The sequence below is a fragment of the Rhipicephalus sanguineus genome, chromosome 1 (assembly GCF_013339695.2).
Source record: "Rhipicephalus sanguineus isolate Rsan-2018 chromosome 1, BIME_Rsan_1.4, whole genome shotgun sequence".
In the NCBI taxonomy this organism is placed as follows: Eukaryota; Metazoa; Arthropoda; class Arachnida; order Ixodida; family Ixodidae; genus Rhipicephalus; species Rhipicephalus sanguineus.
In genome coordinates this window covers 91,136,749-91,161,505 of record NC_051176.1, presented here as the reverse complement: position 1 = coordinate 91,161,505, position 24,757 = coordinate 91,136,749, and the positions used below count along the sequence as shown (strand labels likewise).

The window sequence follows — 24,757 nt, the reverse complement described above, 5'->3', positions numbered from 1 at the left end:
CTCTACCCTTGCGATATTATGTTTTATGTATATGTGCATATATATATTTACACGCACAAATACGGGCAGTAAAGTCTCACCTCCCCACCCGGCGCCAATGACAACATCCATGCAACGCCCCTGAGGACGACCATTATTTGTACCGGTCGAGTTACCATTGACATCCCATACCTTTGCGCCCTCGTAATGTCGAAAAAGTCACATTTACACAGGGCATTTGTAAAGATACGCACCGTACACACAGCTTCGCCAACGCGCGGTAAATGTTCGGCATGCTTTTGGCAGAATATGAGCACAGAGCTTTCTGAGCACAGTTAAATTCCAATAGAGCAGCTCAGTTACTCTGAATAAACTAGACGCCGAATTACCACCAGAAGAAAGCATTGAAACAAAGAAATCGGAATAAGGCACGCCCTTTCTCTTTCCTCTGTCTCTTTCTTCTGGCGGTCGTTCGGCATCTAGTTAATTGACAGTAACGTAACTAGCCCAGCAATGAGTTCGGCTCTATTACACCGAGATCGTAAATCTTCACAGTCGGTATCAGCCAATTTTCATTTTTATATTTTTCGTACCTTCCAGCAGTCACTTCGGCTACAAGAACTGATTTGCAGTATCTCTCAAAGGCATTTATGAAGCAAGCATTCATTAAAAGCTTTGAAGTTTCGTCCATCATGGCTTACGACGACAAGTCCTACGCTTAATAATGATAGACACGCAACGAAAGCCGCATCAGTAATAGTGCCGATTAGCCGGGTGCCACCGACGCGCCCAGCAGTTCTTGCGCGCGGCGCTGCGCGCCTTCAGTATCGAGCGACTGCAGCGCCGCCGCTACGGTCGACGCGGAAGGCATCAGGCAGCGAGGCGCGTTCACGCCACTCGACAGTTCTAGTACACTCTACCGATACTCTCTGTGGGCGTCATATTGAATCACCCTATGCGCCCCCTATAGGTGACGGAACTTGCGAATAGACGTGCACATAAGCAGGCCCTGCAAAATAGCTCGGGTCGTACACGTTTTGTTTACCGTCAGAGATGCGATGATGCGATTTCAGCATTTTATTTACGCAAGGCACGTCGCGCGGATTTTTTCGTCGGCCGTGCGATGTGGTGAGGATAACGCCACCAAAGCAAAGCAAGTCACTGATGCTGCAAAGAAAGGTAGCCCTAATCAAAGAAACGGATTCGAGGCTCGAAGTTTCCGAACGTCAAAACGGCGCTGAATGTGTGGCATCGTGCGAGAGGAGCCCCTTCCAGTCACATCGACAGATAAGGCCGATTCTCTGGACTTAGCGGTGGGCTAAACTGACCTAGCCTGCAACATCGGCTGGTTTGACCATTTTCTTAAGCCAAACAACGTGGCGTCACGCACAGTGATCGCGGCAGCGTCGACGCAGCTACTCGAGGGGTGACGACATCCGCCGAAACAAGAAACATGCTTCGCTTGATGCGAAATAAATTTGAGTGCAGCGGCGCGGACGATCGGCACATGCGATGTGTTAAGCAACTCGAGAAAGCTTTGCTAGGTGCAAGTGTTACTGAGAGGCAGACCAGCCTTAGTCGGTCTCTCTGCACTAAATAAAAAGGCAGTGCCGAAAAACACAGCTGGTTAATAGCGCTGGTATGTCATTATTTTTCTTCAAAACCTTTACAAAGAGCCAGTTTGGCGCTCCTGTTAAGAAACTGGTCAGTAGGGATAACGTTTCTAGATAGAACTGAACTTCTCAATGGAATTTGCCCAACTTTGCTTATCTCGAAAATCTGCTTATCTCGAAATTTTTTCTGGTTTTTACTACTTCGAGTTAACGAGGTATTACTGTAGAAAATTAAGTGACTCCTACCTGGCATTGAGCTCCACAACATTGTAGCCGGCATGCCTTGCAATGACGTGTGCCAGTGTTGTCTTTCCAAGCCCTGGTGGCCCATAAAGAAGAATAACCTAAAACACGTAAATGATTAAGATTACAGATTTGAACAAGCCTTCCCTTCGAAACATGTATATGTGTATAGTAATAAAAAAAAACACAAAACAAACAAAATGGTAAGGCACAAGAGTAGTAGCAAAATGAGCTAGCTCATAAAGTGTCATCAATAATGTTCACTAAAAACAGCAAAACAGCGCTTTCTCTGTTCTTTTACAGCGACGAGCACGCTGGAAGCTACACGGGGGGGGGGGGGTCACAAGGAGGCAAGAATCTACGTCAGTGCACGCTTCATGAAACGCGATCATTCTTTCCCAGTGTCGTTAATCCGGTACTAGCTGGTGTTGACACTGTGTAATTTTAGCACACCATAGAGCATGGTGCCAGCATGTGGCAGCATCCAGTGGCAAGAAGCACATCTGATTCAAACACCGCTCTTGATTTATGCAGGCTATCGGGCAAAAGCAGCAATCTGCTGTATGACGCCATACAGCAGCTGTTGTCAGCTCCGAAGATAGTGAGCACAGACTTCTCTATGAAGAGAGGGTGCTTCAGAAAGTGGCAACTTCATGCTCCACTTGTGAACTCTCCTTGCTGTGCACGACTGCAAGATTTGGCTGAGCTGTCCACAGCTACGTCTGCATTCCGCTATATATGTCTTTTTTCACCAAGCACCAGGGGTGGCTCAGGATCCTTTTAAAGAAAAAAAAAAGAACTTGCCTTCTGCTGAGGCCTTTTATGTTCATCCAATTCCTGCATGAAAAAGAGAAACAAAAAATGAACAGCAGCGGCATGGTGAGTCTCCACAGATATCAGTATGCCCACACAATACATGAATGCAGTGACATCTAGTTCATATACGCTACGTGCACCACAGAACAGGTGGGTAACCTCGACCGCAACTAAACATGATACACGTATATGCCACGCAGCTGCCGCGGCTTACGCAAACACCAACAGGCCGCGACCTGCTCCTACGCCTCGGCTATACCGGCCAGCTTCGCGAAGCAGCTTGCCGGAAGCCCATTCCTGACCACTCTCGTACCATTTATAAGGTCGCCCCCATCCCCCGCAATATGGATCCTCGACTACATCAGGGCCGGCGGGAAGCCAGAGTGGAAGCCCTCAAACCAGAGCTTCCAATCTTGTGATTTCAAGAAACGCTGAGAAAATTATGTCTCAGAGGCCCCTTGATAAGTTGCACACCTGGTGTATGGAGTCTAGACAAATGTGAAGTCTCACTATAAAATACTACGCACCACTTGAGCAAGCATCAACCAGACCTGGAGCCAGCAGTCGTTCGGTATCTCAGGCTCTGCAGACTACCAATTATGACATGGGTCCCAAAGTAAACTAGCTAGCTAGCCACAAACAGTTCATTTACCTAGCATGCTAGTACATGTAAGTGATAGTAGGAGCCAAGAATTTCACTGTAGGCAGCAATATTGGTTTGGGGTACCACCACAAAAACTAACTACAACAGGCTTATTCTTCTACAAAAAAGGATATTGCGCATTTATGAAAACTATCAGGGACTATGTCATCAACTAAGCACGTCACCGTTGTTTTTAAAATACCAAATGCTTCGAGCAAACGAACTTTATGATTTCAAACTACTGCAGCATATACACACTAATGCATTATATCTACATGACAACATAAATGAAGTTCCTTACGATATGAGGCTGAAGAGAAGACGGACACTAAAAACAAGGACTAATTATGGTAAACAAACAACCAGCTACCAAGTACAAACAATTTTTAATAAGCTAGAAGGTAGTATTGAATTCGATACGACTAGGAATGCGTTCAAAAATAAAGCGAAGGAACTGTTACTAGCACAACGTTTGAGAGAGTGATTGCTGTAAAACGTGTGTGAGTGTATATATTTGTGTGTGTATATATATATATATATATGAAGGAAGGGAGATGATTTTCTAAGGGCTCGTTTATCTTTGTTAGACACAATATTAATGAGAACTAACAGACAATAACGCCAAGGAAAGTATAGGGGGTGTTATCTGTAGTATTTAGAACATAAATGTGAAGAAAGTAAAGTGGACGAAAAGATGACTTGCCGCCGGCAGGGACCGAACCTGCGACCTTCGAATAACGCGTCCGATGCTCTACCACTGAGCTACGGCGGCGGTCATCCTCCCGTCCACTTTTTGGGGTTAAATGTAAACATTTCGACAGAAGTCTGTCTGGCTGGGTGGAAGAATTAAGAAGTTGAAATACCTCCAGCCACAAATTCTTGGAGGAAACCCGACGTTTCGAGACCGGCTTGGTCTCTTCTTCAGGGGTGACTGTGCTGATCAGGCAGGCTTCGTCGCAGCTTGTTTTTGGCTCCGCCTTTCTCTTTCCCTCACGTTCCGGAGGCCGTGCACGTAGATCGGAGGCATTGTTCCGAGGGACCGGTTCACATTCGCAGGTGTGTTCTGGATGTGCCACGACTCGAGTAAGAGCCTCCTTCCCAGATTCCTTTCCGTTTCTATGATGGAAACGCCCTCGAAGTCAATTTTGTGGTCGTGCTTCTCGCAATGCTCTGCAAGGGCACTGCGTTGTATTTCCATCTTTCTGACGTCGTTTTTGTGTTGGCGCATTCTTTCCGGGAAGCACTTACTCTCGCCTATGTAGCTCGCTGGACAGTCAGCACATGACACTTTGTAGACCACGCCCTGGTGTTGCTCCCGGGATGGTCGATCTTTCGGCCGCGGTAGTAAGCGAGCGAGCGTTGAGGCCGGCTTGTGAACCACCGTGACCCCAGCTTTTCCGAGAACCCTGGCGAGCTGTTCGCTAGTTCCCGGAACATACGGGATGATGACTCGTTGGGCTGGTTTCTTCGATACCATTGTATCCGGTGGGGTGGCCAGCGTGGGAGGAGGGTCACGTGTGTCGTTCGCAGATGCGTCTCCGCGGTGGGGAAGCTGATCTCTCGGCATGCGGCGTGCCACACGGCGGATGAAAGCTGTCGTGTATCCTGATCAGCACAGTCACCCCTGAAGAAGAGACCAAGCCGGTCTCGAAACGTCGGGTTTCCTCCAAGAATTTGTGGCTGGAGGTATTTCAACTTCTTAATTCTTCCACCCAGCCAGACAGACTTCTGTCGAAATGTTTACATTTAAGTCTTTACGCACTGACTTTGGTCAAGAGGCGGCTCTTCTCGCAAAGCGTTACGTGAACGTAGCACGAGGCATCACGACCTATCGAACTCATCTCGACTTCTCGAAGACCTGCCTGGAGATGAACGCAATACCGCAAAGCCTTCAACTTAAACGCATGGTGCACACGGCGGAGGGCAACAAGATCGTCGCACAAGCTGAACGACGCCTGCTCAAAGCCCGAATCCATGAGTGCCACAACGTGATCAAGAAGAAGGAATTAGACCTGTTCTTCCTTCGACAACAGCTACAACATCGACTGCCCAACATCTTTCCGTCGTTGGAAGAATTCGCGCGGGATGTGGCTGCAACAACAGCTCGGAAGCAACAAGCAGCTCACAAAGGCAAGCTTGCGACGCTTCAAGGAAAACGCCACCGCAGTCCGGTCAACGAAAATTTCGTCGTCAACTTGTCCTCCAGACAACTCTCCCCGACCGAGCATGACGTGCTGGCAAAGGGACACAATTTTAACACGACCACGACGTGTCCGCCACTACCAAAGATCATTGCGGCTGCCGAGGAAGGCATCAGGAGACTCGACAGTGGAATTCGAGAGAACATCCGTCTCAAGGCCATCGGTGTACTATCAAAAATAGGAAAACACCGTGAGCACAACCTGTCGAGAGAGGAGAGCAATGCGATCCGTGCGCTCCGAAAGGATGAAAAGATTGTCATCCTCCCGGCCGACAAAGGCAACGCGATGGTCCTGCTTGATAGGGAGGCGTACGACGACAAAGTTCAGGATTTGCTCCAAAGCCCAGCCTATGAAAAGCTGACGAAAGACCCCACACCAAGAGTCCAAAGGGAACTGAACAAGCTTCTGGCGGATATCTTCAAAGGACACCAAGAGGCAAGAGCCATCTATCTCCAGCTCATCTGCAGGAACGGCTCTGCACCAGGATTTTACGGGCTTCCAAAGATCCATAAGCCCACCATCCCGCTCCGTCCGATCGTGGATTTTACATCTTCTCCACTCCGTGCGCTGTCCCAATATCTCCACCGGACTCTGGCGCCGCTCGTGGGAAAAACACCAACCCACATACGCAACGCCAGCCACTTCGTGGAGCGCATGAAGGAAGTGAACGTGAGCAGTGATGAGTGCCTCGTCTCGTTCGACGTCTTGTCCCTGTTCACCAGCGTGCCCATAACACTAGCGGTGTCTTGCGCACGGGCAGCTTTGAATGACGACGAACTCCTGAGTGAAAGAACCTGCCTGAGCACCGATGAGCTGTGCCGCCTACTGGAGTACTGCCTCAAGGGAACATACTTTAGTGTCAACGGGGACTTCTACAGACAGGCCAACGGGACCGCGATGGGAGCAGCCGTCTCCGTTACAGCTGCGAACCTCGCAATGGAGCACGTAGAAGAGGCGGCACTGCGTTCCTTTATTGAAAGGCCAAAAGTATTTGTGAGGTATGTGGACGACTGCTTCTGCATCATAAAGAGAACAGCGGTAGACAGCTTCCTCGAACATCTTAACTCCGTCGACCAAGCAATCCAGTTTACGGTGGAAAGAGAACAAGACGGAGCGCTACCGTTCCTCGATGTTTTAGTACGACGACAAGGCGAACGCATGACCTTCTCGGTGTACAGAAAACCAACGCACACCGGCAGGTATTTGCATTTCACCTCGAGTCACCCCACTGCCCACAAAGCTTCCGTGGTGTCCGCACTCTTTTCACGAGCAAGAGCCATTTGCACATCAAAAGGAGAGAGAAAGAGAGAAGAAGAGAGGGTCGTGGCCGAGTTAAGAAAGAACGGATACACGACAACTTTCATCCGCCGTGTGGCACGCCGCATGCCGAGAGATCAGCTTCCCCACCGCGGAGACGCATCTGCGAACGACACACGTGACCCTCCTCCCACGCTGGCCACCCCACCGGATACAATGGTATCGAAGAAACCAGCCCAACGAGTCATCATCCCGTATGTTCCGGGAACTAGCGAACAGCTCGCCAGGGTTCTCGGAAAGCTGGGGTCACGGTGGTTCACAAGCCGGCCTCAACGCTCGCTCGCTTACTACCGCGGCCGAAAGATCGACCATCCCGGGAGCAACACCAGGGCGTGGTCTACAAGTGTCATGTGCTGACTGTCCAGCGAGCTACATAGGCGAGAGTAAGTGCTTCCCGGAAAGAATGCGCCAACACAAAAACGACGTCAGAAAGATGGAAATACAACGCAGTGCCCTTGCAGAGCAATGCGAGAAGCACGACCACAAAATTGACTTCGAGGGCGTTTCCATCATAGAAACGGAAAGGAATCTGGGAAGGAGGCTCTTACTCGAGTCGTGGCACATCCAGAACACACCTGCGAATGTGAACCGGTCCCTCAGAACAATGCCTCCGATCTACGTGCACGGCCTCCGGAATGTGAGGGAAAGAGAAAGGCAGAGCCAAAAACAAGCTGCGACGAAGCCCCCCTGATCAGCACAGTCACCCCTGAAGAAGAGACCAAGCCGGTCTCGAAACGTCGGGTTTCCTCCAAGAATTTGTGGCTGGAGGTATTTCAACTTCTTAACTTTTTGGGGTATATATGTTGATTTAAACGTAGGAGTGTTAGTCAGCGCCAATCGCAGCCATGGCGGCGAGTGTAGAACACTCCTTTTTTGCCTGGTAGCATCACGTAGCACGCGTTATTCGAAGGTCGCAGGTTCAGTCCCTGCCGGCGGCAAGTCATCTTTTCGTCCACTTTACTTTCTTCACATTTATGTTCTAAATACTACAGATAACACCCCCTATACTTTCCTTGGCGTTATTGTCTGTTAGTTCTCATTAATATTGTGTCTAACAAAGATAAACGAGCCCTTAGAAAATCATCTCCCTTCCTTCATTCATAGCGAGGGTCTCGTCCTGGCAGACTTAATGCCTTCAGGTAGTATGCGAGGGATTATTGGTCAGCTGCCAGCTCGTAAAAAAGATCACGTGCTACGTGACGCCACCAGGCAAAAAAGGAGTGTTCTACACTCACCGCCATGGCTGCGATTGGCGCTGACTAACACTCCTACGTTTAAATCAACATATATACCCCAAAAAGTGGACGGGAGGATGACCGCCGCCGTAGCTCAGTGGTAGAGCATCGGACGCGTTATTCGAAGGTCGCAGGTTCGGTCCCTGCCGGCGGCAAGTCATCTTTTCGTCCACTTTACTTTCTTCACATTTATGTTCTAAATACTACAGATAACACCCCCTATACTTTCCTTGGCGTTATTGTCTGTTAGTTCTCATTAATATTGTGTCTAACATATATATATATATATATATATATATATATATATATATATTTATTTTAACTGCTTTTTATTGTACTTTCATTGTTGCATTTTAATGCTTGTAAATCTTTTTGTTTTACATAATTTCTGTTTAGTTGTATTTGCTACCTATCAGCATTTGCCATCTATTTACTAAGAATCAATAGTTGCACAAAAAAGTATGTCAAAGTAATACTGTTTAAGTCCTGTGGGCTTAATGTACTGTATGTAAATGTATAACAATTTTGCGCGTATTTTGTACACTGCCAATGAACTATCATTATACCATGCAACATAATGTGCTAATATGTTGCGGGTGCAGGGGCCCTTGTCAGGCATTGCTCGCCTTTTGCCCCTGTACCTTTCTTGAAATTGTACTCAAGATCAAATAAACATTCATTCATTCATTCATTCATTCATTCATTCATTCATTCATTCATTCATTCATTCAATAATTACAGATCATTGCGTTCAAGCCCAACCTCGACAGCAATGAACTGATAAAGGTCGTGCAACAACAAAATAAGGGTTGTTACTGAAATAATAAAACAACTACAGTGGAAAATAATGTAAATAAAGTGCCAGTATTACCCCAATATTTACAGAAGTGAAACTATAAAGCAAAAGATACAAGGCAATGAACATATTTGATCAAAAACACTTGGCATGTCTAATGAGAAAGGCAGTTTCCAAATATGCACTTTCTCTCACCTCTTTGACCTCTGGCATGTACCGTTTGGCAAAATTGCTCTGGTTGTTGGCAGCCATTTGCTTCTCTTTTTGTGGCTTTGCTTTTGGTGGTCGGCCAAACACAACGCAGTCCCACAGTTTCAGCCATTGCAGCAGTGTCCGGTTGACACCCTAAAAGAAAAATAGGTTAAAATCTTTAGTAAAGCTTTCATAGTGATATTGTTAGTCCTAGTGAAATCACTCCTCCATTGAACGAATTGTGCTTTTGTATGATGACTGCACTTAATCACCAAGTTTACAGCTTCTATTCATGGCACTTGCACTTACTTAGTTCTTGTTGGTTACTACTATACACCACTCTGATATATGACACTAATGGTTGAGCTTGCAGAATTGTAGTACTACACGTTTTTGGCACAGAGCTACAAAGGCATAAGCTTTGTATGTTTTTTTTACTATTTTTATCACTATCCTACTAATTTTCAAACATTCTTGATAACAGACTCTAGGTCCTAAATGAAAACTCCATTTCCTAGAATCACTAAACCTTGACTTTATCTCTTAAATGCAACAAAATTCACTAAGATTGGTCCAGAGATGGTCCCATAAAAGCATTTTTCCATTTTACATATATTTGAATAGAAGAATCAGAGTTGACCCTGAGCCAAAGCTTCCTGTGAAGGTTTGTTTACTAAATATTAGGCTCGTGCGAATATTCGAGCAGTTAGAATATTCGAACGAATATTACAGTATTCGAATTCGCTTCGAAACGAATTTAAGTTTTCTAAATTTCGTCGAAATGAACGAGTAGACACATATAAACTGCATGTAAACCCCTGTAAAGGTGGTTTCACTGCAGTGGACGGGTGCTGTACCATGAAGACACCTTCCTAGGGGAAATTCGCGCTGCCGCGAAGCCCACTTCCAAGGTTAAATGAACGTATTACCCTCACATTGATCTATCATTTTTTAAGTTTAAAAGCTTGTTATACCGGCTTATATGCTCTAAGTACAGTAAATTTTAAAAACGTAACATATTTTACAGGTTACCACTTGCATTCTACCGAAAGTCAAATCCTGCTACTATTCATAGTTGCTTCCACTTCCCTTTGAACAAAAAAAGAATGAAATTTGCACATGCCTTGTTTCAATTTTTAAAAAACATTGTGCAGGTTAGTTGGGTCATGACAAATATGCTCATTTTTCTTTAAAATATGCCATATATACTTGTGGGATGCCGTGTCGATGGAAGGACGCATCCCAACATAAAACGTAACAACTGTTTATTAACGGAGTAGCAGCAGCGGGGCGAGCATACCGACGCTGCGCTCAGTCGGGTAGCGAAGGAATGATTACTTCCGAGCTTGGCAGCTTGGTTTTAAAGCCACCGTCGGTGACGTAAGCCTCCGGTGACGCTGCGGTGGCGCTGTCCCTTATCGGAGGCGTGGTGTAGCATGAAGCCGTGTCACGCCGGGCTAGATAGTGACGAGGCGGAGGCTGCGCCGGTTTGTGCGCAGTGTGTTGCCACATACTATTCGAATTCGATTCGAAATTATTTGATCAAATCCCTATTCCCTTCGAATTTGCTTTGAGCCTAAAAATTTTAAACGTACATACTGTAGTAACATTTTAGATGCGACTGCTTGTTGATTATGTTTATCCAACAGAACCTAGCACTGTCATATACAGTGAACTCCCGTTAAGACGAACTCGGTTAAGACAAATTCTCGCTTATACCAAACAACACGGGACCATTTGTTTGGTTTCCCATAGACTCAATGCAAAAAAAGTTCGCTTAAGACGAACCGCCCAACTGTACTCTTCTGTTAAGATGAACTTTCGCGATGATCAACAACGCTAGCGATTCTGCGAAACGAACACTGCAGTCTTGGTGGGGCATTCAGGCGACCAAGAAAAAGCAAAAAAGATGAAAAAAAGCACTTCCTGGAGCAAAGACACGAAGCAAATCCCGCGAGATAAACGAAGAAGACCGGTCAGCGTCAGCGGATAAAGCCGGTATCCCCTCTCACCCCCAGCCTGTGGGTGGGGGAGGTGTGGGCTTTATCAGCAAAGAAAGCAACAAAAAGAGTGGGGGATTTACAACTTGGACCCCCAAGCCATTGCGTCCTTTTGTATCCCCCCCCCCCTTCTTCGGCTTCCGAGCTGGAGTACAAAGGAGAACAGAACAACACAAGAGCTTGGGGCCCCTCCGCTGTGGTCAGAGGGGGCAAACGCAAGGGGAGTGGGAAAAAAAAATAAAAAAAGCGACAACAGGAACAAAAATGGTCTGTGCATTATAATCGAGTACCCGTCAGATGGGTCAGGTGCACTGTCATCGCCATCACACAATGGCGGCCGAGCACATGTATTTTGTGGTCAAATCCATGTTCAAATCGCGTTGGTTCGCGTAGGACCTGTACGCATTCTATCTGTTCCCAGTGAAGTGCAAATTGTGATGAGCCATTTTGATTATGGAAGCGCACGACAAAGGAAGGCTATTTTGCACAGTGAATATAGCTGCGTCGTGTCTTTTTCGTGGCGAGGCTTGTGACCGTGAGTAGCCCAATGGGATATCTTCAGCTGCACGTCGATAAGAAAAAGTTACTACGGGCCGAAAACGGGAAAATATTCGGACCTCAAAGAAAACCTTGCAGACTTTCTTAAGCAACTCAGCGTATAATTACTTTGTCAAGGCAACAGCACGCGACCGAGGCGTATCCAGAAGTGATCTTAGAGCCAGCAAAACAGGCTCACAGAAGAAAACGAACTGCCAGGACAATAAATTTTATATTCTTTGAAGGAAAATTGTGCTTGTCTCTTAACTTTTTTTCTAATCGTCAACATAGGAGCGTGTTACAGTTTTATCATTAAAATGTGGTAGCAAATATCTTCACGAGCATTTTTATTTTTGAACACGCGAAATCAGGTGCTCGTAAGATTCGTGTAAATACTCTGCTTGAAGGCATAGTCTTTATCTATATGAGCCAAATAAATGCTTTTTCTTGTCTTTTTGCCTCACATTGTAAGTCTAGTGCATTCAGTGTTTCAAGTAACATATTTGGATGCACTTGGCATGTTAGCATCTCTCTTTTTGGGGGCACTTCTGATAAGCCGAACTCCTGATAAGACGAACAGATGACCGCGGTCCCTTCGAGTTCGTCTTAATGGGAGTCTACTGTACATTCCCATTATGGCTCAAGACACACCCCCAGTATTCACTTAGTATCTGTGTAACTGTAGCGTCATCATCATCATCATTTTCCAGTCACTGCGCAGCGCCTCTCGCACAGCTCATGCTAAGAGCACGAGGCGCGAGCCAGAGAGAACACGCTCACGCTCCTGGCGGTCGGCATGCCTGCAGCCGCCACCGCTCCGCTTAACCTTGTAATAAAGTGACGAGACAACGGCACAGCCACGTCGGTCGCATTCATGTCGTGTCACGTCTTTCGCTACATAACTGTGCCAGAATGAAACGTGATCACGAGAAGAACTAAATGAGGCCTTTCTCTATCCACACTCACCGCTATGTGAACGCCAGTGTGATTCCTTCAAATGTACTTGTGGGCTAGTTGGTCGACCATGATGGCATATGGCTGCGCACACCGGATGAAACGATGAACACGAAAACAAAATCAGCGCTTGTGTAGTCCTTTTGTTTTCGTGCTTGTCATTTCACCCGGTGTGCACTGCCATATGCCGTAATGGTTCCTTTAAAAACGTTTATTTTTGCGATTAGTAGAATGCATTTGGTACCCTGCCACACCACAATAATACATTAAAGGTTTTAAGTAATTATAAATGCTCCCCTTTGCTTCTGCTTGATTGTGGCTCATTGCAGTGTGACAGTGTGCCGTAACACCTGTCAACATAGAAATGACCCTCTTCTGAGCAACATGTGTAAAGACATCAGCAGACAAGTGCCTTGAGATGCTCATTTGGACGTTCTTTTAAACACAGCCTATGCTGTCCACAATGCTTTGTGGGAAAATGGCAGAGGAACTGGCACAATGCTCAACACTGAGACCACACATTGTTTCAGACCAGTTTTTGTCTTCCGAGGATCCTCACCAACTAAGTGATCTTACTCTGATGTATTCACGACCTGAGATCTCTATTTTTCATGTGTAGCAGAAGCAACAAGTCATTTGCAGCATACTCACATCATCACTGAGCAGCTCCATGAAGTGTGATGGACGATATTTCTCTACCCAGAGTGATGCCAACCCGGATGACGCTTCCTCAAAGCCAGGGCCACCACCGCTTTCACCAACCACAACACCTTCCGGAAGCGAATTCATCTCATGATTTTCAGTGATGTTGGCAGTATGCTCAGCCTCTGCTTGCTTCTGCCTCTCAAGCTGAAAGTCAATAATCAAATTTCAGCATTAACCTCTCACATGCAAGGGCCACCGAGATGGAAGAAGGCACTAAATTCTTGTATTACAACTTCTTCGAAATGTTTTTTTCAGTAAACACAAAACAATAAGGTGCAAGCGATATGCACTACAAAGTGCCGTATGCAGAGATAAAGCAACATTAAAGTAAGTGTTTAAATTAAAATGATGCAGCATGCTTTTGCAAATAAGAGGCACATGAATTTTCTTTTTTAAATGCTCTACAGCAGTAAGCCTACTCAATCATGATATCAAGAGAAAAGCACAATAAAAAAAAAAGTACTTATGCTTCTCTAAGTGCAGCAAACAACATACCAAATACTCAAGGTTATTCCCGGGTCAGCTTAATATCCCTGTGATCTTATGCTGCTTAAACTGCATAATTTTGTGCACAAACACCCACAGAGGAAGAAATGATCACCACAACCTGGATTCTTTAAATGTCATATACAACAAAGACAAAAACAAAGAAACAGGCACAACGGTGAGCTACACCAAGCATGGCAGAAATAAAAGCACCAAGCAAATAAATATGTGAGGTGTACGTAAAACGAGATCTCGCTGATTAACATGCAAAGAGAGAATATATATAATAAGATGCAATGGCCCAAAGTTGATGAAGATGTAAAGACAACAAATGTGACCCCCCCCCCAAGCGCCGACTTTCAACCGACATAACTTGAGGAAACAGGGCATACAAACCACCTATCAGGGCACAATTTTAATTTTTCTTTAGTTTTTCCCACCCCAACAATAATCAACACATGGCCTGCAAAACTTCGTAGTTCTGCAGGGAGTGTAGGTAACGGTCCCTATTTAGTGCTTGACCCTTCTTGCCTTCCTGTGTATTTTTCTCTGTGAACGCAGTCTTAATTACTCTACCATGAACCGTGCATGTCTGAACTAAGTGTTCTGTTTTCATGCGGATGCCTTTGGCACTGGTGTTCAGCACAACTGAGTGCAAATCTCTATGCACTGGTCATCCTGCAGATCTACAACTGTGGCAATTTGTATCAAAGTAGTACTGCTGTTGCTCTTACACAGTGACCAAACCTTCAAAATGCTCAGTGGACAGTATTATCCCTGACAATCAAATTCAAGATAACACAAGTTAAATACCTATCTAACACGTCCCAAATTAACATCCACTAGAAACAGTCAAGTACTTAACACATTCGTTTTCCATTCTCAGATTGACTTTTTTTAAATATGGTACTTTCCCCCGAACCATTGAAGTGTGGAAAAACATACCAGGCCAGATTTGCTTATTATGTACAGATGACTTTTTAAAGGCATTAGCATGTTGTATACCATAACCCTCTATTACTTTTTTTTTTGCTGCATGTTATTTCATTCATATCACTTATATAACAGTTTTTAGGCTTTTTTGTATTTTTCTCTTTATAGAGGGTTTTATTAGACTATGTTTATTAGATCGTCCATGTTTATCTACTTATTTTTTCCTTGCAATGCACCCATCCTGTGATAGCACTGCTACTAGGATGCAATATGTAAAAATAAAGTAAAATAAAGACAGTGAGACAAGACAGACTTCTATAGTGCTCTCATAAGCTGTTAGAAAGCGATGTCACATCATTTCAAGCTATTTTTGTGCAGAACTTAGGCAACGTCCCACTTTGTTTAGGCAGTCTTGGACAATGCAAAACATAGATAATGGTTCTTGCAGCTTTTTAAGCCACATAAAATAACCTGATGAGGTACATATTAATACACTCGTTTAACATATTATAGAAATAATGCCACAGTAAGGCATTTCTCCAGTTGCATGGATATTAGAAGATCAATAAGTACTTTAGCAAAAAACAATAGGCTATGCAAAAGTTTGCCATGACTTCTTGATTAACTTCGTAGGTCTACACGCAACATTTTAGGCCTGCCATAAACATCCTTCCATCGACTTTCCAACACTGCAAGCAAGTGGGACAAGATGGCTTGGCTTCTATTGATAACGTACATACTAAGCCTTCATGACATTACTCATACTTTTTTATGCTACTTGTGTAAGATAAGCACAAAAATTATTTAGTGCAAGAAAAAAAAACGCGGCACACAACAAAGGTACACAAGGGACAAGCGTTTGTCCCTTGTGTACCTTTCTTGTGTGCCACGTTTTTTTTCTTGCGCTAAGTAATTTTTGTCAGTATACACCAACTTGGCCCCCAAAAAGTCCTATTAAGATAAGCACAACATGGCTGATCTAAGTTTTCCCACAGCTGTCCTTGCTTGGTCTTTGCTTTCCTCTCTTTAGCTGTAAATCTTGAAAAAGAATGCTGTCCACCCCTTCTCTCACACAAAAGATCAGGCTGGGATAAAGAAATCCTGCTCAATTTGCCCATCCTGCGGTTTTAGACTGCTCTGCTTGCACCACAAACCAAAGCCATCAAACAGTACAAGCTCTGGCAAAAATTATGGCGTCCCATTAAAGTGGAAGCTTCAGCCACAGGACTGAATATGCTGGTCTTATACTACAGCTAAACTCATCAGTCAACAGATGACATGCACCACGAAAGGAGATTCCTTGTTCTTATTAAATTTTGAATTCCTGAATTAAGCAACCTGCATCTTTTCTGCCTGTTCTGTTATTGTCTTTACATTCAATGCGGGACTGTAACCCCGATTGAGTCACGAGCTTCAAATCTTCATGCAGGGCATACAAGTCTTGTATGATGCCAAACAGTGAAGCAAATAAAGCAGGCCTTACCTCTGCCTGTGCATCAAGCCATACATCCCAGAAAGGCCGGGACAGGAGGTTTCCTTTCGGTCGATTACTGGACAGCAGAAGCTACAAATATACAGAGGGAGAAAGAGCACATATAGTAAATGTTAAAAAGAAGAACTCTTACAACTGAATTATATACAACACCAAAGGTGCATTCTATTGCAAGTCGAACATCTGTGTATTGTCAATTGGCTGCATGAAGCCAAATGAAGCATTGGCTTTAGCAGTTTCAGTGACATAGACATGAAAGTATGCTTTATAGCAGTGAAGTGGCAAACTCAAAACCTTGGTACTGATGGCATGACAACCCTGGGGCACCTTTCCATTCAAAGTATCATGATGCAAAATCGTTGCTTACACCTGCAATGAATAGTAAAATCAATTCTAAGTCAATAAAAACTCTAACCACTTCATGTGTGCTGAATTATGTACCACTTCACTATTTTCAGGCTTTTAAGATTATCTACAAGCACATGAAGAGACACTTCAACAAAGAAGCTAAAATATAACAGAGCAGCGTGAAAACCCTTACAGAGAGTTTTGCATATTTTTTGTCTGTACAACACACACAGAACGTGAGGTGCTTATGGAATTCTCTATTCGTTGGTCAGTTGCAAAACCCACTGAACAGGGCAATCCCATCTCTGCAACACTTCTAAACAAAAGCAGTGTTCTTTGCAATCACAAAAAAAAAAAGCCTTTGCAACACCACACAGTTACGCTTATTCCACAAACTCACATACGGTGAGGAATAAGTGTAACTTCTTTTTCTTGTTTTAGTTACTGCTAGTTGTCAAATTACCTTTTACAGATTTTCTCTACAGCTATCACTTTCTTGTACCAGAGTCTTTCTTTCAGAAATATTCTGGTGATATTTCTCAAAACAAATAACTTTTATCTTCTTCCAGTGGATCTCTGAACTTATTTTTTCTTATTTGCTAGCGTTTCTTAAGAACCTCGAGAAGTGATTTCCTGCTTTTTTAAACCTCAATTTTTCTACTCTCTTTTATGGGTAACTTGAGCCTACTATAGCTCATAAAGGGTTAGATCAAATTTGAACTGCTTCCATTTATAAGGGGTTAACTTTGATGAACCATTTTCCTCTTTGCATTATTTATGGGCATGGTACAAGAACACAGAACTGGGTGAGTTAAATGCATTTATCATGTAGCAGCACAGAATGTAGACACCCAAATGTAACAATTATTGTCTCGCTTATTGGAAGTATCATGCATCATTGTGACAAAACCAACTCTTTGACATGCGGAATGTTCATGTAAAAAAACACTCTCAACAACTATGACTTGGATCAATATATAATGTTTTTCAGAAGGTCCCTGAATTCTCAGCTGGGCAGTATTGTTTATGGGCATCCATGTGTGTGTTTTTCACCAACAAACTTGTAGCTGCTAGACAGTAGTTGTGTATGCACTTCCCTTTGTTCTTGTGCGATCTTTAACTGCTTATCCGATAATCAGCAATGTTGCTGAAAGTGCCAGACATTAAACAAAACAAGATCATTTCTGTGTGAAGGAATGAAAAAAAAAAGTGATGTAAAGCAAAAACTTGTTCAGAAGGTTTAAAAAAGCAAGAACAATAATCTGGAGAAACATAATCCAAATGGCGCATTTTTGCTTTCTTCTCTATGAATGTAAAGTCCATACAGTCATATTAAGGAGGAAACCATTAGCGGAGTTCTCCGATACTATACATGAGATATTACAGTACATCACTACAAATTTATATGTAAAGTCCCACCCTGGAAGTACAAGTTTAGTCTATTCAGACAAGCTAAGAACATATACCCTACAAATGAAAGGACCTTTCAGCAGCCTCCTGAGCTTTATATTGCGGTGCACGTATGAAAACATGGCAGTTGCCTCTATCACCCAAAACTTAGGTTACCCACTTATCCACTTATATAAATGGTGGTAGCCCAGAAAGCAACCTTTTCTCAGTTTAATGAAGTTAAACTGTCTAGAAAACCCTCATCTCAGTTTTGAATCTGTGTTGGTATGATTTGACCAGAGGTGTACAGGCAAACCTGCGTCATTAAACAAAATCATTTTCGAAGGCAGGCTGAAGTGTATCCAGATCTCAATCTCAAAGGGAAACCAAAGTTACTTTAGCACATGATTTACAAGAACAAAGCCATAAGCATTAAAGCATTCTTTTCTGAAACAGAAGTATAATCATTCCCTTAAATCATTGGACCTGCCTTGCTTGTCCTTCAAATGCAGAAATTAGTAAATGCATTTTTCATTTGTGCACCACACTCACAATTAAAACCTTCAAATGCTTTGCACTTTTCCAGCAATACATTCACTTTATTATGAGAACATAAACTGCGCTTGGGACGAGACACCAGAGTAGAAGTAGATAGGACGAACGCAGACTAACAACTGATTTATTGAAATCACACAAACTTGCCTCCTGGAACAATGTGTGCGCGCAATAACAGTCATGACAAGTGTTATTGTGCAAGCGCATTGTTCCAGCAGGCAAGTTTGTGTGATTTAAATAAATCAGTTGTTAGTCTACGTTCGTCCTATCTACTTCTACTCTGGTGTCTCGTCCCAAGCGCAGTTTACGTACTGATAATGTCTTACCAACTAGCCCCCCAACACACGCTCCTTGGGTACATCCACTTGTTTGAAATTTTGAAAAGGAAATCCACATCCGGTAGGCTAGATCATGAATTACCCAGGCCACAGCATATATCACCAGCGCAACAACCACAAAGTCAGTTTAAGTAATCTAGAGGCAACAGAACTCGAGTTGTTTACCTCGACGTCGTCGGCCCAGTCGTCAGCTCTGAGCCCAACAAACTTGAGCCGTCCATCACGACCCCTCAGACCAGTAGTGAGCACGTATGAGCTGGCATCTTCCCACTGTGTCTGGAACAGGTCTTCTTCTGCATTGGCAAGTGGTGGCGATGGTGATGGGAGAGGACGGTCATCAAGGGCTTTTTCTTGCACAGTGGTAGCGTACGCAGCACCATCACCATCGGAATCACGTTCACCCTCATTAATAACGAGTTTTTTAGGTGAAGAAAATTCAAAAGAGGTGTTTGAATCATCATCTTCAAGCTTCAGTTTCTTGCGCACTGACTCTGTAAAAGACATTTATGAAATCCAGTTTTAAGAATGACACTGCAGCTGTTTCAGTTTACAACCGATTTCACAAGCATTACATGCAATCACATGTAATGTTCCAGAAATTGGCACTGCAAATTTCTACTAAAAAATGAAGAGGTACAGATGGACACGCAAAAGCAGTCACTGTCGCTACACTGTCTTTCACCACAGCATCTATTGTTATGTCGAAACTTTCACTTCATAGGGTGAGCCTTCTCAGTGAGAGCAAATAGGACACATTCTTTCATAGAAAAATATACTTTATTCAGTTCAAAATACCTTACAGGCCCTGTAGTAAGGTTTGAGTAAGATGGGCATCGAAAAAAAAAAGAGGACCAACACATGAGAGACAAAAGTTTACAAAAACATGCTTGCAAAACTGTTACAAATAAAGCAACTCCGAAAAAAAAAAAAACCTAAAGTACTAAAAGAAAAGTATTATATAATTCATGGTAGCACATGAAATGTGTACAAAATACTAGAACACACAATCAAATGCAAAGAAAAAAACATTTGCATGACGTTACATAGTGACATATGACATTACATTTGTACAGATGGTCCAAATTGCTACGACAATAAATGTACATTCAGGAGTTGCCTAAATTTATCTTGGCCCATTTGCACGACAGTGCAGTAGGAAGAGAATTCCATAAGCATTGGCTTGTGGCAAGGCCAACAAATTAAATGCATTTGTATGTTTATATACATGAGAGTAAAGCCTAAGTCATTATTCAGTTGTCGTGATTCGCAAGGCGCACATTCAAGCAGCAAGCATAATGAAATCATCTGATGAATGAAGCCATGGAGTAAAGACAAGAGTGCTACGTTACAACGACTACTTTGTTATGAAGAGAAAGGCCAAGTTTTATTCAAGTTCTAGTTTACTGGCAGTTGTAAATGCGTGAAGTAAATTGACTAGCTCACTTTTGAATGGCTTCTAACAGGCACATTAAATATTCATGGTAGGGAGACCATATAGGGGACAGAAACTCGAACTACGGATGGACAAATGTTAAGAATGCTAATTTGTGGACCTTAGATGGGGTATTAGGTAAGTTGCGATGAACGCATTTAAGAGATCAAGGAAGCATTGGCCCATATGGTTGTGACATGTGAGGCCCAGGAAAGGCTTAGTGCAAGATTAACACCTTGATATTTGCATACTAAAGCCTGAGATACTAGGTTCGTTTTTATATAATAACAAAAGCTTTAGTTTGAATTTTTACATGTGAATGACATAACTTTGCATTTAGATTTGCCAGGCTTCACACAAGTTGTTAACGAGCTGAAGGTCCTCTTGAAGAACCTGATGGTCCTCGACCTCAAGGCTGTTAAGTGTACTATACAATCATCTGCAAAAACATGGAATGAAATCATCGGCAGAACACACAGAATGAAATGTTATTGGGTAGATCAAAGATATAAATTAGGAAAAGCAAGGGTCCTAGTACACAGCACACTGCTAGCGAGGCACAAGAACAAAAATCTGATTATTTGGTCCTATAAAAGAGATCTATAGGACCAAATACAGTAAAACCTCGGTGATACGAATCTCGCGGGGTTGCCAAAAATATTCGTATCATCCGAAATTCGTATCACCAGAAAACATGGAAAATTATAATGCGACAACAGGAAGTTGGCATACGTTTTGATTTAGTGTTTCTCAGGGCCGCAGCGATGTCATGAACAGCTCTGAATGATTGCAAGTAAAGTTTTTAGACGTCAACGATCATACTTGCACTCGTAAATATACAATGCATGCGCGCGTATGTAATTAATGAATCAGATGTGTTGTGCCCCGTGACCACTAGTAGCCCCTTCCTAATCTTACTACGCTTTTCTGCATGACACCAGAGTACTGCGGCGAAAGTGATTTAAGAAGCGCTTTGCACACGATAGATAGAGGCCAAGCTCCTTCGCCAAGACCATCCATTTCGTCTCTTGGGGTCTTCGCCCACCTTTAATGGGACTTCATGACGGACCCGTGGCCCAAGTTTCAGTCTTGTTTCACAGAACGTCTGATTTGGGGGACATGACTTGCATCGACGTGGCAGACACGTGTTAACACAGTACAAAGACGCTGCTGCCTCGAGCACAGGAGCACGCCATGAGCACTCTTCAATGCGTCGGAAAAAAAAGTGCGACTTCAATGTCATCTGTAATCTAACGCGAAGGCGCCTAAAGGCCTCCAAGGTTCGCGCGCACTATCTCGGAGGCAACGACGCACCGTTGATGGTCGCGCAGCACGCGCGCGACTGCCGCGTCTTCCACGACAGCGCGGGCAGCACCTGTTCGTACCTGTGCACTAGCGTACGTTTGTATCAAACGCCGCGGGATGCAAACCGGTTCGCAACAACCGTACTCCAATATATTGCAGGCTAATGGGCCTTGGCCGGGCCCACAGAAAAATTCGTATCACCCCGAAATTCGTACGAGCCGTGATCGTATCACCGAGGTTTTACTGTAAACGGCAATATCCTGCAGAAATAAAGAAAACTTCATTGATTATGAAATTGGAAATACCAGTAATGAAGTGGAAAAGCACAGCACCTTCTTTCTTTCTTCCTTTCTTTTTAACCTATCTTGCCCCTTGCATTTTATTGCTGGCTTCATTTAGGTTCTTTCCCCTCAAAGCTAGTTTGTTGATTGCGGCTGCTGAGTGTGGCAGTGGCCAGTAAGAGTAGCTAGCACTGTAAAAGAACTCTCCAGGTTCAGTACTTTTCTCTGTTGCAGTTTCGGTGGAGTGGTTGAAAGGTAAAACCCCCAACAGCCACAATGTGGAATGGAATGGAAAAACTTTATTCAGGTCTATCGGGGCGTGAACAATGTGGAACCAGGTTTTATTCCAATAAGTGCACAATGCAGTCTTCTCTTTACATCTTTATGAACTTTTCGCCATGCAAAATGAGATTTCTGCAATGGCATTAGTGATTGACATCCAAACAACTAGAGGAGTGAGCCCATAACAGTTATCACCATAAGGTAAGAATGAAGAAACTCACCAAGGGTAGGAGTACCTGCATCTTTTCGTGAACTCTCACCAGGCTCTTCTAGGGTCCTTTTTCCCACTGAGGAGCTGGATCGCGGTGTATCCAAGTCTGACACATCATCTCTACCAGAAAGCACACGACTAGAGGGCAGTGGCAGTGGAGCATCTGCTCAAAGTGAAAAAAAAAAAAAGACATTCTTTTGCAGTTAAAACCAACTAACTTCAAATAGCCTCAGAACGTATTTAGTCAAGCGAGGAAGAATTCTATTCAGCATAACTATACAGCCAACAATATAATGTAAATTTATTCTCCATCCTCAGTACATCCAAAGAAATCAAAGTTCTTCCAAGAAGTCTGGACACCAATATACATACATACATACATACATACATACATATATATATATATATATATATATATATATATATATATATATATATATATATATATATATATATATATATATATATATATATATATATATATATATTCTAGACTGAAGTGTATCGTGGAATGCATGGAAATTAAATTGTGCTGCAATTCGTGCACTGCAGAGAACTTTATTTACGAGGCACTATGTAAAAGAATATTACTAAGGCTGAACGTAAGCATCACACACAGTCATTAGTACGTTTATATATTTCCTCAGAAGTATTTCAGAATAGAAGTTGACCAACAAAAGAGGTAAAATGAAGCGTTAAGGCAAGTTAATATCCCTACAACTATAGCTTCTGATAAGTTCTTGCAATATGTCAGGATGAGGTATAAGACGACTGAAGGTTGACCTGAAGCATCAGATTCTGGACAGCTGCTGAGCACTCACAAGGGAAACCAAAAGGACATTAGAGAATATGACATTTCCATCACATTAAACCTTCTCCATAACGCGGGAAATTACAAGCATGATCCTTCATGCATTGCATGCACTAGTGAGTGTCTGTGTCACATACAACAAGAACTAAAAGACACTCAGGAAAATAACAACTACTTCAGGTCAGACTTGAGAATAGTTACACGTGTGGAATGAGCACTTCTCTCGCACTTTATCTGTGCAAGAAGCCTGTAGGCATTGTGAAAGTCTTTCTGCAAGCTGAAAATGTATATGTCAATCGAGCACGAGCCAAAATCTATATGAAGTGATGCTGTTAATTAAATGCTACACAACCAAATGGTGTGTGAACAATTCTGTTGATTTTCATCCCATGCAATGCATAATCTCGTGCAATGTTGATTTTTACACACTATAGCACTCACAAGTCTTAGTGAAGTGTAAGCACCGAATACAGGCAGAAGTAGGCTGGAATATATTGCTGCAGCAATGTTGCAATGACAGGGCAATGTTCGATGCTTGTCAAAAGAAGAATGGTGATGATGGGTGCATGTACAGAGTTATGACACAGACCTAAATACATTTAAAGACCCTGTACACGTGCCACAGTACTAGCACATGCTCATTTGGTTGGATAGACCAAGAACGACACATATACCTAGTGACCATTACTCAATGGTCCATGATTGAAGCAGCCCAGTACAAAAAAAAAATTAAGAAATTAAATAGGCCGTTGAATATCGAGTGTTATTTCATTAAGTATGCGTGATTCAGAGAAATCTCTTAGTCTACATGATATGTGCATGTCTTATGCTGTCATTTACTATTTTACATCAGACAGCAGTGTGCTTACTAGTATTAGTTTGTCAGTGCCGACGGTGGCACTCGGCAGCCCAACAATAGATCAGAAAAGTTGAAAATACCATGTGCTTTTTCATTAACAGGTCCGTGTTCATTTTAAGTTACCTGTGAGCTGTAATAGTTTTATGCTGTGATTTACTGATTAGATTTATAACAGAGATGCGCTCACTGGTACTACTTGTCGATTAACATTTAGTGTTATATATATATATATATATATATATATATATATATATATATATATATATATATATATGCTTCTTTGCTGGAGCTTGCATACGGCGCACACACCTCATTGAGTTATGTATCTGCTCATTTATCTGGCGAGCTACCCAGCCATGCCAAACAGGCCCTCAAGGACTACGCAAGAAAGCTTCCCCATAAAATAAAGAATAGAAGAACGGTCATATGCATCGAAGGCAGTAAGTTTTGAGCGATCGATCGCTCAGCGAAAGTGGAACTCACTGCTGTGGAGCTCATTCGCGAGCTCCAATTCATCCGCGTAGAGGTCTTCGTACTCGTCGTAATCATCATAGTCCATTTCGTCTCGTTCTTGGACGCGGTCGAATGAGGCTCCTACTAACTGTTTGTAGCGTTCAGGTCATTTCAGGCCGTCAAAAGAGCACTGTATTGACTTCTTTCAATTGTGTGCTCTGCTTCCTAGCAGCAGCTCGGCAAACTTGCACAAAAAAGCGCGCGTCGCTACAATCCGCTACCACCGCTGCGGCCTACGGCTACGTACAAGCGCCAAGCTTTTGGCTACGTTGAGATGGAAACCGCAAAAAC

The 24,757-nt window shown here is 43.3% G+C and overlaps 1 protein-coding gene across 1 annotated transcript in view; it reads right to left on the bottom strand.

The window, feature by feature from the left end:
• The window catches only part of LOC119393957 (chromosome transmission fidelity protein 18 homolog), an 82,303-nt gene extending 57,610 nt beyond the window's left edge, over positions 1 to 24,693 (bottom strand). The window contains exons 1-8 of the mRNA XM_037661163.2: positions 24,437 to 24,693; positions 22,294 to 22,446; positions 18,938 to 19,263; positions 16,134 to 16,214; positions 13,178 to 13,375; positions 9,039 to 9,188; positions 2,640 to 2,672; positions 1,839 to 1,936 (exon numbers count right to left, since the gene is read on the bottom strand). Of these exons, the coding sequence (XP_037517091.1) occupies positions 1,839 to 1,936; positions 2,640 to 2,672; positions 9,039 to 9,188; positions 13,178 to 13,375; positions 16,134 to 16,214; positions 18,938 to 19,263; positions 22,294 to 22,446; positions 24,437 to 24,512 (1,115 nt within the window). The 5' untranslated portion in view covers positions 24,513 to 24,693. The remainder of the gene's footprint in view (positions 1 to 1,838; positions 1,937 to 2,639; positions 2,673 to 9,038; positions 9,189 to 13,177; positions 13,376 to 16,133; positions 16,215 to 18,937; positions 19,264 to 22,293; positions 22,447 to 24,436) is intronic.
• Positions 24,694 to 24,757: the final 64 nt, after the last annotated feature.